At 31.8% G+C, this 13,200-nt stretch overlaps 1 protein-coding gene across 1 annotated transcript in view; it reads left to right on the top strand.

The window, feature by feature from the left end:
• LOC114324355 (transforming growth factor-beta-induced protein ig-h3) overlaps positions 1–13,200 on the top strand; it is a 157,688-nt gene that overhangs the window by 98,809 nt on the left and 45,679 nt on the right. Inside the window, exon 4 of the mRNA XM_028272159.2 lies at positions 9,135–9,396. Coding sequence (XP_028127960.1) covers positions 9,135–9,396 — 262 coding nt within the window. The remainder of the gene's footprint in view (positions 1–9,134; positions 9,397–13,200) is intronic.

Here is a 13,200-nt window from a genome sequence, read left to right as displayed (position 1 = left end):
ATAGCTTCATGGTCTGCATAGGCAGTAATTTGTATTGTTCTGGTGTTTATATGATGACTGTCTCAAGAACTAGGTTGAATAGCATAATTGATATAGCGTCTCCCTGTCTCACTCCCATGTTGATGTCAAACAGGGGAGTCAGTTCTCCATCTACTCTGACTGCGGCTTTTGAACCCATTTTTATGAGGCTGATATATTTCTTAGGTATACCTAGATAACGAAGGTATTGCAACTTGTGTAGGTATTGCTCAGCGGCGGCTCGTGGGTCAATCTTCAGGGGGGTCATTTTGGTTTGAAAACTTCAAACTGTTGATTTTTTAAAGTATTTAAAAGATCTTTTAGCATTTATATTTTAGATAAAAAATACAGACTTAGATAAAACTCAATACTATTTACCCTAGTTTTCCGAAAATTAAATTTGTCTTTTTTTAGAGTAAATCTTTTAAAAAATATAGGAAAAATGGTATGAACAGGTTATTGACTGATATATAGATAGGAATATTTATAGTATAATAAATTGTAAATTTATTAAAACGAAACTTACTTTAAATATTTTTATATTTTAAGTCAATTCTTCTATCCTTTAGTTCTGCAAAATAGTCTATGACCTTCTCATTGAAATTTGGAATGCTCTTGACAAGCGTTTTCTCGATGCTCAGCATAGACAAGGCACTAAGTCTAGGTTGTCCCATCGTATTACGCAGGAATGTTTTTACTCTTTTTAAAGTAGAAAAACATCTCTCACTTTCCACGGTTGTCATAGGGAGTGTGCACAAAATATTTAATAACTTCACTGCTTCAGAAAATGTTTCAGACAAATTCATGTTAATAAAAAGCTGAAGTATGGCTACTGCACCAGCACTATTGCGAAAATCCTCACGACAATATAAGACTTCAAGTTCCGATTTTAGTTTGGAAATATTCACTGTGGGATAATTAGCCGTCACCATTTTTAAAATATTTTGCGGAAAGTTGGTAGTGTATGCTTCAAATTTCTCTATGTAGAATAACTGTGAAATCATGAGATGATCATTGAAACTAAACCTGTGATTTATTTCAGATATAATAATATCACAAATTTCAAGTGCAGTTCGTCGCTTTGGATCCTCTGCAGTAGTTTTTCTTTTTTTTGCTGTTGATGTGCTTGGTACTTCTGATTCCAAAATAGTATTTCTAATTATTTGGATATTGTTGTTAAAAGACAGGATACAATTTTTGACAGATATAACATCAATGTCTCGCATTTGCAATTGTTTAAACAATATATCAACATGGGGCATTATTTTATGGAAAAAATTTAACCAAAATAAAAAATGCTCATCTTCCAAATGTCTTTTTAAACCAGTTGCTTGATTTATATTGTTACCATCTTGCTCCTCATCAATAATTTCCTCTAAGCAAGATTTTAAATCATCTTTATAAGTGTATACAATTTCAACACATTTTGTATTGAAAGCCCATCGAGTAGGCGCAGCTTTAGGTAGCCTTACTTTAACCACTCTATCCAGAACCATCGTACGTTTTGGAGATCGGCCGAAAAAGGACGAAAATCCGTGTAAATTTGCAAAAAATATTTTTATCGGTTTGTGTTGACTCGCCGCTTTTTGGAGGATAAGATTAAATTGATGGGCATAGCAGTGAATGAAGTGTGCATTTGGGTATATTTCTTTAATTTTTGTTTGTACTCCTCCCAGTTTACCGCTCATGACTGATGCACCATCGTAACTTTGGGCAATCAATTTTTCAGGTGCTTCATTAATTTTTAATAATTGAAGTTCTTCCAATATTACATTAGTTAAATGTTGTGCTGTAGTACCTAGGGGGTTAACAAATTTCCAAAATCTTTCATGTACAATACCAGTTAATACATATCGCAATATGATAATCATCTGCGTTTTATTGGAGCTGTCTGTGGTCTCATCTACTTGAATGGCCACAAAATTTGTCTGGCCAATCTCCTTCATGATATGAGTATGCACAATGGCTAACATTGATTCTAAAATATCGTTCTGAATTGTTTTCGATGTTCCTTTAAATACTGTACTTTTTTCAATGTGTTCTTTAAACATTAAATCCAGTTCAGAAACAAAATCGATAAGGCCCAGAAAAATTCCACGATTATTGGAGCTGTCACTTTCGTCATGACCGCGCAATGCAATTTCGAAAACTCCACAAAATTTTACACAGTCGATTAGTTTGTTTAAAATATACCTATTTTTAGATACCAATTCATTAAAGTCATGCACAGATTTACGATATACACTATCAAGTTGCTGTCTTATGTTAACACGTCCTAAACTTGCGTAACTCATTGATGAATTTATATGAGTAGTTGAAGAGGCATGTTTTGTAATTTTCACTTTTAAATGCTTAATGTCAGTTACTCCATTTTTCGCCCATACAGCGTCATTCGAAAACAGTAAACACGGATAGCAAAAAAATGCATTTCTCACACTGCAGCCACAAATCCAATCACACAAATTGTACATTGATTCTTTAAAATATCTTTGAATGTCCTTACCCCTATCCTTTGTTGTTTGTTTTAAATTCATGTTTGGTTTTGGTCGACCACTTTCTTTTTTCTCAAGCCGCCGTTCATAATTTAGTGTTCCAGCAGATTTTAAGGCAATTATTTCGTCAACAACACTCATCTTGTTTTCTAACTAAACGTGAGGCCGTCGACTCTACTAGAGGTATACGACGGAAAGGTCACTCCCACTCTCGCCCACGAAATTGCTATCTGCCGTCTCTTTTCTATTTTACATGCATTTGTCCATAAGCCATAAGAACTGTATATAGACAATTTAAAATACGGCCCAGCCACGGGCTTGTGTATAGCGCGAGGCGCGACGTTATTATATCTATTATATTTGTTTTGCCAATGGAGACTGCTGAGAGAGAATTTTATATTTCAGAGTGAAGTTTTAGATAAAAGATATTTTTAATAAAATTGGTATTTTTATGAGATTATTTTAGGGGGGTCATTGACCAATTGACCCTAAGGAGGAGCCGCGCTTGGTATTGCTAATCGTCAAGTTCAAAGATACCTTAAATTAACTTCTGTTATATACAACACAATATTATTTAAGTCTAACAGAAAAACATAGAAGTAAATGATGTCTTAATGTCAGTTATCAGTGCATTACAAGTACATAAAATCCATCCATTGATTTACCGGAGCACCTGACGGTATTCTTCTTTCACCTTTCCCGCCTTTGTCCGTGACTAATGTTCAATAATTTACCTCCAAAGTTTAAACGTTTTCCTACTTAGTAGACCATGAAGGCCTTCAAACCATTGTTCTTGTTTCTACAAGTTCCAGCTTCAATACAATAATTTAATTAGTCACTAAGTAGATTTTAACAGTAGGTATGTAATTGTTTATTTTGCGAACGGTACTTACTATAAAGAAGTCAATGCTGAAAGAAAATTGCTTGCTTTTACGAGGTGTACCTATAAAATAATGATGTCAATTATCTAGAATTTTGTGTATTAAATATGGAAATTTTTACCAATTTGGGCAATAATAAAATGTAGAATATAGCCATAATTATTCAACACATACTTCAAAACAAAAAAAAACGTCGTAATCATCGGAAATAAAAGTGCATACTCAACCCCCAACTTCGCGGATCCTAGACTATAGTGTGACCATAAATATGTTGTGTCGTCCTGTAGATTTTTAACTTTTATCTTTGTGGTGTATCCAATTTTAGTATTCATTCAGAATTTGCACAGTTACTTAATTTATTAATACAATTTTTAAGTTAATAATTTTCATCATCATCAAGGCTTTTCATTCCGGGTGTAATGTTTGCCGCTTTTACTTAGAGGTCTCTGATTCGCTTATTGTGGTGAATCACTCCTCATTCCTCTTATGTGTTGTCAAAGTTTGTTTTATGACTTGTCTATCGTTACAATTTTCTTCCACTCATTTCGATATGTGCATAGTACTCTGGGCTAATTAGCAAAATTCATGGAAAAGTTATTTACCAGCAATTTTATTGCTGGAATCGAATTATAAGATCCTATATATTAATAATATAGGTATGCAAAGTCCGCAGATAGTGTGCTACTTTTTTTATAAACAAAATGGCGCCGACAAATCGTATTTTTTTCAATTATTGCTCTATAACTCAGAAGATTTTAACTTTACAACAAAAACACTCAAATAAAAATTTACCGCAATTAAATTCCGCATAGAGATATGTTTTTCACGATTTGCTCCGACGGAAATTTTCCTCGGAAAATGCGGGTTTTCCTAACAAAAACTATCATTTTCAAATAAAGTTTTAGGTAAGTAATTATTAATCAATAATTAAATAACTTAGTGACATCAAAGATTTCTTGGTATAGATTGTAATTCCAGAAGCCGGTGAAAATTAAACGAATATTTTAGCAACAATTCAATTGTTAATTAACAATTTACGATCGCAATAATAACCAAAATAATCATGATACATTGATCAAACTTATAAAGATTATAAAGATGAGATGCTGGTTTAATATTTCATCGACAAAATATAAATTTTTCTTTTTTTGCATAATCTTTAAATTTTGAAAAAAAAAATAGTTATAATACGTTGGTCTAATTAGTAAAGTACAAAGAAAGGTTATTTACCAGCAATTTTATTACTTTAATCGAATTATAAGATCCTATATATTATTAATATAGGTATGCAAAGTCCACAGATAGTGTGCTACTTTTTTTATAAACAAAATGGCGCCGACAAATCGTATTTTTTTCAATTATTGCTCTATAACTCCGAAGATTTTAACTTTACACCAAAAATACTCAAATAAAAATTCACCCCAATTTAATTCTACATAGAGGCATGTTTTTCCTGATTTGCTCCGACGAAAATTTTCCTCGGAAAATGTGGGTTTTCCCAACAAAATCTCGAATTTTCAAATAATTTTTTTGGGCCAGTAATTATTTATCAATAATTATATAGCATGGTGAAATAAAAGCTTTCTTGCTATAGATTATAAATTCAGAAGCCGGTTAAAATGAAATGAATATTTTAGCAACAATTCAATTGTTAATTAACAATTTACAGTCGCAATAACAACCAAAATAATCATGAGACATTGATTAAACTTAGAAAGATTATAAAGGTGTGATGCCTATTTAATATTTTGTCGACAAAATATAAATTTTTCATTTTTTTGCATAATCTTTAAATGTTTAAAAAAAATTGTTATAAAAAAATGAACATTTCTCAGAAATTGTTTATTATATTCTAATTTTATAAAATACTTAAAATGCGTATTTCATAGGTCTTGAAAATGAATGCTTTAAAAAAAATTTCCAACCATTTGCAAAAAAGTTATGAAACAGCAAAATAAATATACGTTCTCTCCGTTGTTTATAATTTGTTTTAATTGTTTCAAAGCTTAAAAGTGAGTCTATGGTATAATATAATTACTCACAAAGAATGTCAAAAATAAGTGCAATGGTTACATTTTAATCAAAGATTAAAAATACTTTTTTTTGTAATTTTTAGCGCGAAAGTAGGCTTGATACAGAGCCGGAGATAAAATGTTCACTCGAAGCGACTGACACGCTTAAACTCGCGCGAGTTGTGTATGTGGGCGGGTAGCTACGGTACTGTATTATTCTACTTTCGCGCGTATAAATTACAAAAAAATATATTTATAATCTTTAATTAAAATATAACCATTAAGCTGATGATCGATATTGTTTTACAAATAAATAGCTTGTACTTTAGACTCACTTCTACGCTTTGAAAGAATTAAAAAAAATTATTAACACCGTAGTAATCGTATGTTTAATTTGCTGTTTCATAACTTTTTTACAAATGGTTGCAAAAAAGTTTTAAAGCATTCATTTTCAAGATATTTGAAATGCGCATTTTAGCTATTTTTTAAAATTATAATATAATAAAAACTTTCTGAGAAATGTTAATTTGTTTATAACTATTTTTTTTTAAACATTTAAAGATTATGCAAAAAAAGTAAAAAATTTATATTTTGTCGACAAAATATTAAATAGGCATCTCATCTTTATAAGATTTAAAAGTTTGATCAGTGTATCATAATTATTTTGGTTATTATTGCGACCGAAAGTTATTAATTAACAATTGAATTGTTGCTAAAATATTCGTTTAATTTTCACCAGCTTCTGGAACTATAATCTAAACCAAGAAGGCTTTTAAGTCACCAAATTATTTAATTATTGCTAAATAATTACTTATCTAAAACTTTATTTGAAAATTAAAGATTTTGTTGGGAAAACCCGCATTTTCCGAGGAAAATTTTCGTCGGAGCAGATCGAGAAAAACACGTCTCTATGCAGAATTTAATCACGGTGAATTTTTATTTGAGTGTTTTTGTTGTAAAGTTAAAATCTTCGGAGTTCTAGAGCAATAATTGAAAAAAAGACGATTTTCGGGCGCCATTTTGTTTATAAAAAAAGTAGCACACTATCTGAGGACTTTGCATACCTATATTATTAATATATAGGATCTTATAATTCGATTCCAGCAATAAAATTGTTGGTAAATAACTTTTCCCAAAAATGCCCTATTCTCCGATAATCAGCCCAGACTATAGTTCCCTCTAGTTTCTCACTTTTGATATCTCTCACAGGATTTTGATATATCTCATGACCTGGTCCTCCTATCTATCTCTGCGTCTTCTAATTGGTCTTTCAGTTTCTGGCTTTCATCTGGTGATCTTCTTAATCAGTAGGTCGATTTTCCTTTTCTCTATGTGTACCAGTAATCTCAGTCACTGCGCTTTAATAATTACAACTCTGTGGCCGTTTGCCAAAAGCTGATATGTCCACTTTTTGTGATTTGGACTTTTTTATGCCAGTTGATAGTGTGTGACTATATGATCCATCTGCCCAAAGTAAATATGTCCAGTGTACTGTGAAATGTAGTTTACCCTCCATGTTTAAATCTGAATATCCACATGACGAAATCAACGTTTGCCAAAAGATGATATGTACCCTTGTCAGTTGTAAGTCATAAATAAGTATGACAAACTGTAAGGAATAATTCTGCATAAAAAATAAGTACAGTTTGCTCGATAAACATATGTTCGCAAATGCTTCGTTTCCGAGACACCGGGTGTTGAAATTTTTTTTTTCAAGATGTCAATTTATTTATCACTCTAACACTGGTTCAGCTATGACAATGAAATTTGGTAAGTTTTAAGCAGTAGTTATTGTGCATACAAATAAGAATTTTTTATTCATCATTGGCGCGCATACGGGTAATGTTTTGAATTTTTTTAAATAGAAAAATTGTACGCCACTGAAATATTCAAAGTTAAAAATTATTTTTGAATTCTAAGGACAATTGCGTATGGTGTTGATATAAGCATGCTATTTAGGGTGGCAGTGAATAAAATTAAGATAGCTATGATGGTAACCAACGTTCTGAAAGGACATGGTACAGGAAGAAAAAGAATGGACAATTTCTGATAAAGAACCTCTCTTGCCTTATTTTCATATGAAGTACCATTTTTATGCAAAAAAATAAAAATCTTAGCGCGTATTTTTCATTTCCTTAATACATTATAAGTTATACCAAGAACTATCTAATACAACACTAATAAGATTTTAACTAGGCTCAAAGCTATAGCATATGTTCAAAATTACCTTCTTCACCGGTAGCAGAAGAATTTTATATTCATCATTGGCGCGCGTATGGGTATTGGTGTGAATTTCTTTAAAAAAAAAAATAGTATGCCACTGTGATCTGTCAAATTAAAAATCATTTTTGAATTGCTCGTATGTATAATTTGTGACAAAAATATATCTTGCCATTTTTCATATGAGGCGCCGTTTTCATACAAAAAAAAATAATACATCTTAACGCTTACAAAGTATTCGAGGTAGTTTCCATAATATGCATAGAAACTTATTTCAAATACTTTGTAAACGTTAAGATGTTTTATTTTTTTGCATAAAAACGGCGCATCGTATGAAAAAAAGATAAGGGAGATTTTTTATCGTAACTTGGACGAGAAATTCAAAAATGATTTTTAATTTGGAATACCTCAGTGGCGTACTATTATTTTCATTAAAAAAATTCAGGCCAGTACCCGTACGGGCGCCAATGATGAATATAAAATTCTACTTTCACCTCTGAAAGAGGTCCTTTTGAACATCTGTTGTAGCTTTGAGCCTAGTTTAAATCTTATTAGCGTTATTTTCTATTACTGTTCTAGTTTAGTTTAGTATTTTTTTATTAGATAGTTCTTGATAATGTATTAAATAAATGAAAATTACGCGTTAAGATATTTATTTTTTTACATAAAAATGGTGCACCATATGAAAATAAGACAAGAAAGGTTTTTTATCATAAATTAAACGAGGAATTCAAAAATAATCTTTAATTTGAAATACATAAGTGGCGTACTATTTTTTTCTTTAAAAAAATTTAGTCCATTACCTGTACGCGCGCCAATGGTGAATAGAAAATTGTTAGTTGAATGTCAAAAAATGCGCAAAAACTACCCCTTAAAACCTACCAAATTTTATTACAATGTTGCCAGTAGTTTATTTAAAAAACGTTTGCCAAAAGCTGATATGTGCACTTAGATCCGTAAATTTTTTGCATTTTGCAAAATTAACAGAAAATTTTTATGAAATTTGTAGCTAGGTTATCTGTAAACTCATATGGATAGTTGTAAGAAAATTAAACTCAAAACCAAGTATAATATTTCTAAAACTGTGATTTTATGGACGTCGTAGAAGTTTGAATTTGCTCTCCTGAAAAGTAGCAAAAATGGACATATCAGCTTTTGGCAAACTACCACTCAACTATATATTCTCCCTTCATTAGGTCTCTTAGTTCACGGTTCATTCTTTTTCTCATTCCTCCGTTTTCCATTCTTATCGGGCCCATAATCCATCTGAGGATTATCCTTTCGAACATTCTTAATATTTCTACATCATTTTTTTTGTGAGGGACATTGTCTCAGCTGCGTATATAACTACTGGTTTGATTGCAACTCTTGTATATTTTCAGTTTTATATTTCTGGATAAGTAGTTCTTGTCCTTCGTTCGCCTGTGATATCTCCAGTATGTTTTTTTTGCCAGTATCAATTGTATTGTAATTTAATTAGTACGTTATATCTTAATCTTTTTTTTTTATAGAATAAATAACCATGGCGTCTTCAAGACTTTTACAGTTCGCTACAAGTGCTGCTATGGATATACTAGAACTAGAGGAGGTGGATGCGACAAAAAGGCAGATCTTAAACCTATTTTGGAGACTTTGGACGACATCAAGGCTTCGGAGTTTAGAAATTTAATCAAAACAAGTCAGCTAGACGAAAAATTCACGGATAGCAACTGTTCTTTGTTCGTGCCTACGGATGATGCTCTAACTGAGTACAATGATAAAATGGTAGAGATGGTAAGTATTGTTTTGTTTTTTGTTTTTATTTTATTTTATTTCATTGTAATACAGGGTGTCCAGAAACTCTACCGACAAACGAAGACAGGAGATTCCTCAGATAATTTTAAGACAATTTAACCAAATTCATCTAGTCCGAAAATGCTTCCTAAGGAGCTAGAGCTCTTTGAAGATGGCGTCATGTAATTAGTTTTTCTTAAATACCCCCAGAAAGCTTCTTGTTAGAAAAACGAAAATTGGTACACATATTTATCTTTCAGAGACAAATTAACTCAATTGATTGTGAATTTCTAGTACCAGTCATAGGCGTCCATTTTGGATGGGGCAACGGTTATTTTATCGCATAACTTTTTTGTCTTTAACTTTGAAGCATTTTGATACTGTATTACTAAATTGTGAGGTATTCTAGTACTAAAAGTTACTCTTGCTTCAAGTCGGTAGGACACACCGTTTTCTAGAAAAATCGATTTGATAATTTTTCGTTTCCTGAATTTGAAAAAAATTGAAAAAATTTTCAAAAAAAACTGTATTTTACCAACTTAAAGCAAGAGTAACTTTTAGTACTAGAATACCTCATAATTTAATAATCTAGTGTCAAAAATTCTTAAAAATTAAAGACAAAAAAGTTATGCGATAAAATAACCGTTGATCTACCCAAAACCGGCTCATGTGACCGGTACTAGAAATTCGCAATTAATGAAATCGATTCATCTCTGGAATATAAATAAACGTACCAGTTTTCGTTTTTCTAAATATTTTTTTTTTGGAATCTTTTTTTGATATTGAAAAAACGAAAAATTTTCAAATCGATTTTTCTAGAAAACGGTGTGTCCTACCGACCTAAACCAAGAGTATCTTTTAGTACTATAATACCTTACATTTTATTAATCCAGACCCAAAAATGCTTAAAAATTAAAAACAAAAACGGTATGCGATAATATAACTGTTGCCCTACCCAAAACGGACGTCTATGACCGGTACTAGAAATTTGCACTAGATGGAATCAATTTATCTCTGGAACATACATATGTGTACCAAATTTCATTTTTCTAAATAGAAGCATTCTGGAGATATTTAAGAAAAACTAATTACCAGACGCCATTTTCAAATAGCTCTAGCTCCTTTATTAAGGATTTTCGGACTAGATGAATTGGGTTAAATTGTCTTAAAATTATTTGAGGAATCTCCTGTCTTCATTTGTCGGTAGAGTTTCTGGACACCCTGTATATTTATGGCATTGTAATATGTAAGTAAAAGTCCCTTTATTAAGATAGGGCTTAAGAGGAAACAGTAGCGATCAACAGGTAGCAAAAACGCGTTCCAAGATTGCGGCTGTAATTTTGAATATTTTTTCGAGATATTTGGCACACGTATTCGTAATATAATAAAGAATGGCGGTACAAGGCCCAATTTGAAAAATATATTAATATGTGGAAATTACTCTATAATTATATACAATATTAAAAAAACGAGCCTGTACCGCCATTAAGAAGAACAAAAAAATACACTTTCTTCAAATAAACTTTTTTATCCGATGCCTAGATTTTGTGTCATTTTGGAACTACTAAAATTTTTTATTTCATTAGTAGTTCCAAAATGACACAAAATCTAGGCATCGGATAAAAAGTTTATTTGAAGAAAGTGTATTTTTTTGTTCTTCTTAATGGCGGTACAGGCTCGTTTTTTTAATATTGTATTTAATTACAGAGTAATTTCCACATATTAATATATTTTTCAAATTGGGCTCTGTACCGCCATTCTTTATTATATTACGAATACGTGTGCCAAATATCTCGAAAAAATATTCAAAATTACAGCCGCAATCTTGGAACGCGTTTTCGCTACCTGTTGATCGCTACTGTTTCACCTTAATGGTAAGATATAGTTGGTCGGGTAGAAACCATTTTAGTTTGTACAGTAGTCCTGTATGCCATACTTTGTCAAAAGCTTGTTGTACGTGAAGGAATACTGAGGTGCACATTATTTTTCCTTCATTGTTCTCTTTGATTTTATTGACGATTCTTTGGCATTGTTGAATTATAGAGTATTTCTCACGAAATCCGAGTTGATGCTCAAGAATTAAGTCATCTTAGTGTAGAACTTCTTTATTCTGCTCAGCAAAAGTATTTCTAGTATTTTTAACATGATTGGTACCTACTCATTTTGACTGGCATGGGCGACATTTGGCATTTGGAAAACTAAGCCTGCTGCTCCATACTCGAAGTGACCAACCACGAAAGCTTACCCTCACATTGCAACTGACGTGTATGGATCAGGTGACTAGCGTCATCTGGCAGTTGAAAGGTAAAGTTTTCAATCCTAATAGCAACATTAATAATATTGAAAAATATTAAAAATATTACTAAAAGATTTTTAAATTGAAAACTTATTGGTCCATTTCCCTGGTGACACCTCCAAGGCTTCTACAAAAAGCCAAATGGATGCTGCAGTGAAGACAAAAGGAAAGGAATTCTACACTATGCAATTCACAACCCCCGTCTGCAGCTTGGTAAATTTCATATTAGTATTACTCCTATAGAGTAACTAGGCCCATTTTTCGTTGGAAATTTACCAAGCTGCAGACGGGGGTTGTGAATTGCATAGTGTAGAATTCCTTCCCTTATTTGTCTTCACTGCAGCATCCATTTGGCTTGCATATTGTAGAAGCCTTGGAGGTGTCATCAGGGAAATGGACCAATAAGTTTTCAATTTAAAAAGCTTTTAGTAATATTTTTAATATTTTTCAATATTATTAATGTTGTTATTAGGATTGAAAACTTTACTTTGGAGAGACAAATGTTGCAAATAAGACTAATGGATAAAAAACAAACGAGTGGATAAGAGAGAAGACAAATGTTAGGGATGTTAGACAAGAAAATGCAAAATTGAAATGAAGATTTGCCGGACACAATATAAGACAAAAAGAAGACAGATGGAACAAAATTCTTGTAAATTGGAGACCGTGGGAATATAAACGACCCCAAATGAGATAAGCAAATGATATCAAGAAGCACGTGGGCTCTAGGTGGATGACTGTAGCGACAGACAGAGAATAATGGAAAAGGATTGGGGAGGCCGATGTTTAAAGATGGACCGAAGAAGGCTAACTAGATAGATAGATATGGTAGTAGACTAATTGACCAGGTTTGGCTACATAATTATTAGCGATTATTTCCACTTCACGGAGAAGCAGCGAAGGCGGAGAATACTTTTGAAAATAGTTGTCAGTAGTACAACAGTTTTTGGGAGATTTTTCAGAACAGTGTCATCAGTCAAATGGTATCATGGTGCTTTGTATGGGTTCAGTTGCTTTATAATTTCGCAAACTTCCGTTAATATGGAGATAGCCCACACCAAGATTCTGCAATAAAAACACTAATTGGGTCCAATTCCATGATAGACCAGGGGTGATCTGTGAAAAACGTCTATTTTTGGATGTGAGAGGTGGCATTCGAATTTTTGCAGATATATTGGTTTTGCAGATATATTTTGGTTTGTAGATTAAAGTTAGGTGACACCTTCAGTAATAATAATTGACTTATGCTCCTTCTCAAACATGCCCGGGACATTAATAAAAAAAATTAATATATTTAAAAACATCAATTTTTTTATACTTTATTTGCTTATAACTTTAAAACGATTCGTTTTGGAACAAAGTCGTACAGAAATAAAATAAAGATAATGAAATTTTGTATGATATACGACTCATTAAAAATGTCTTAGAGTATTATCCTTTCTGGAATATAGCAATAAACACAAAATATGGGGGCAAAATAAGCCTGTTGTTATTCAATGTTTTTTAAT

This window comes from Diabrotica virgifera, chromosome 1 (genome assembly GCF_917563875.1).
Source record: "Diabrotica virgifera virgifera chromosome 1, PGI_DIABVI_V3a".
Taxonomy (NCBI): domain Eukaryota; kingdom Metazoa; phylum Arthropoda; class Insecta; order Coleoptera; family Chrysomelidae; genus Diabrotica; species Diabrotica virgifera.
The sequence above is the reverse complement of the archived record's forward strand: the minus strand, read 5'-3'. Positions and strand labels throughout refer to the sequence as shown.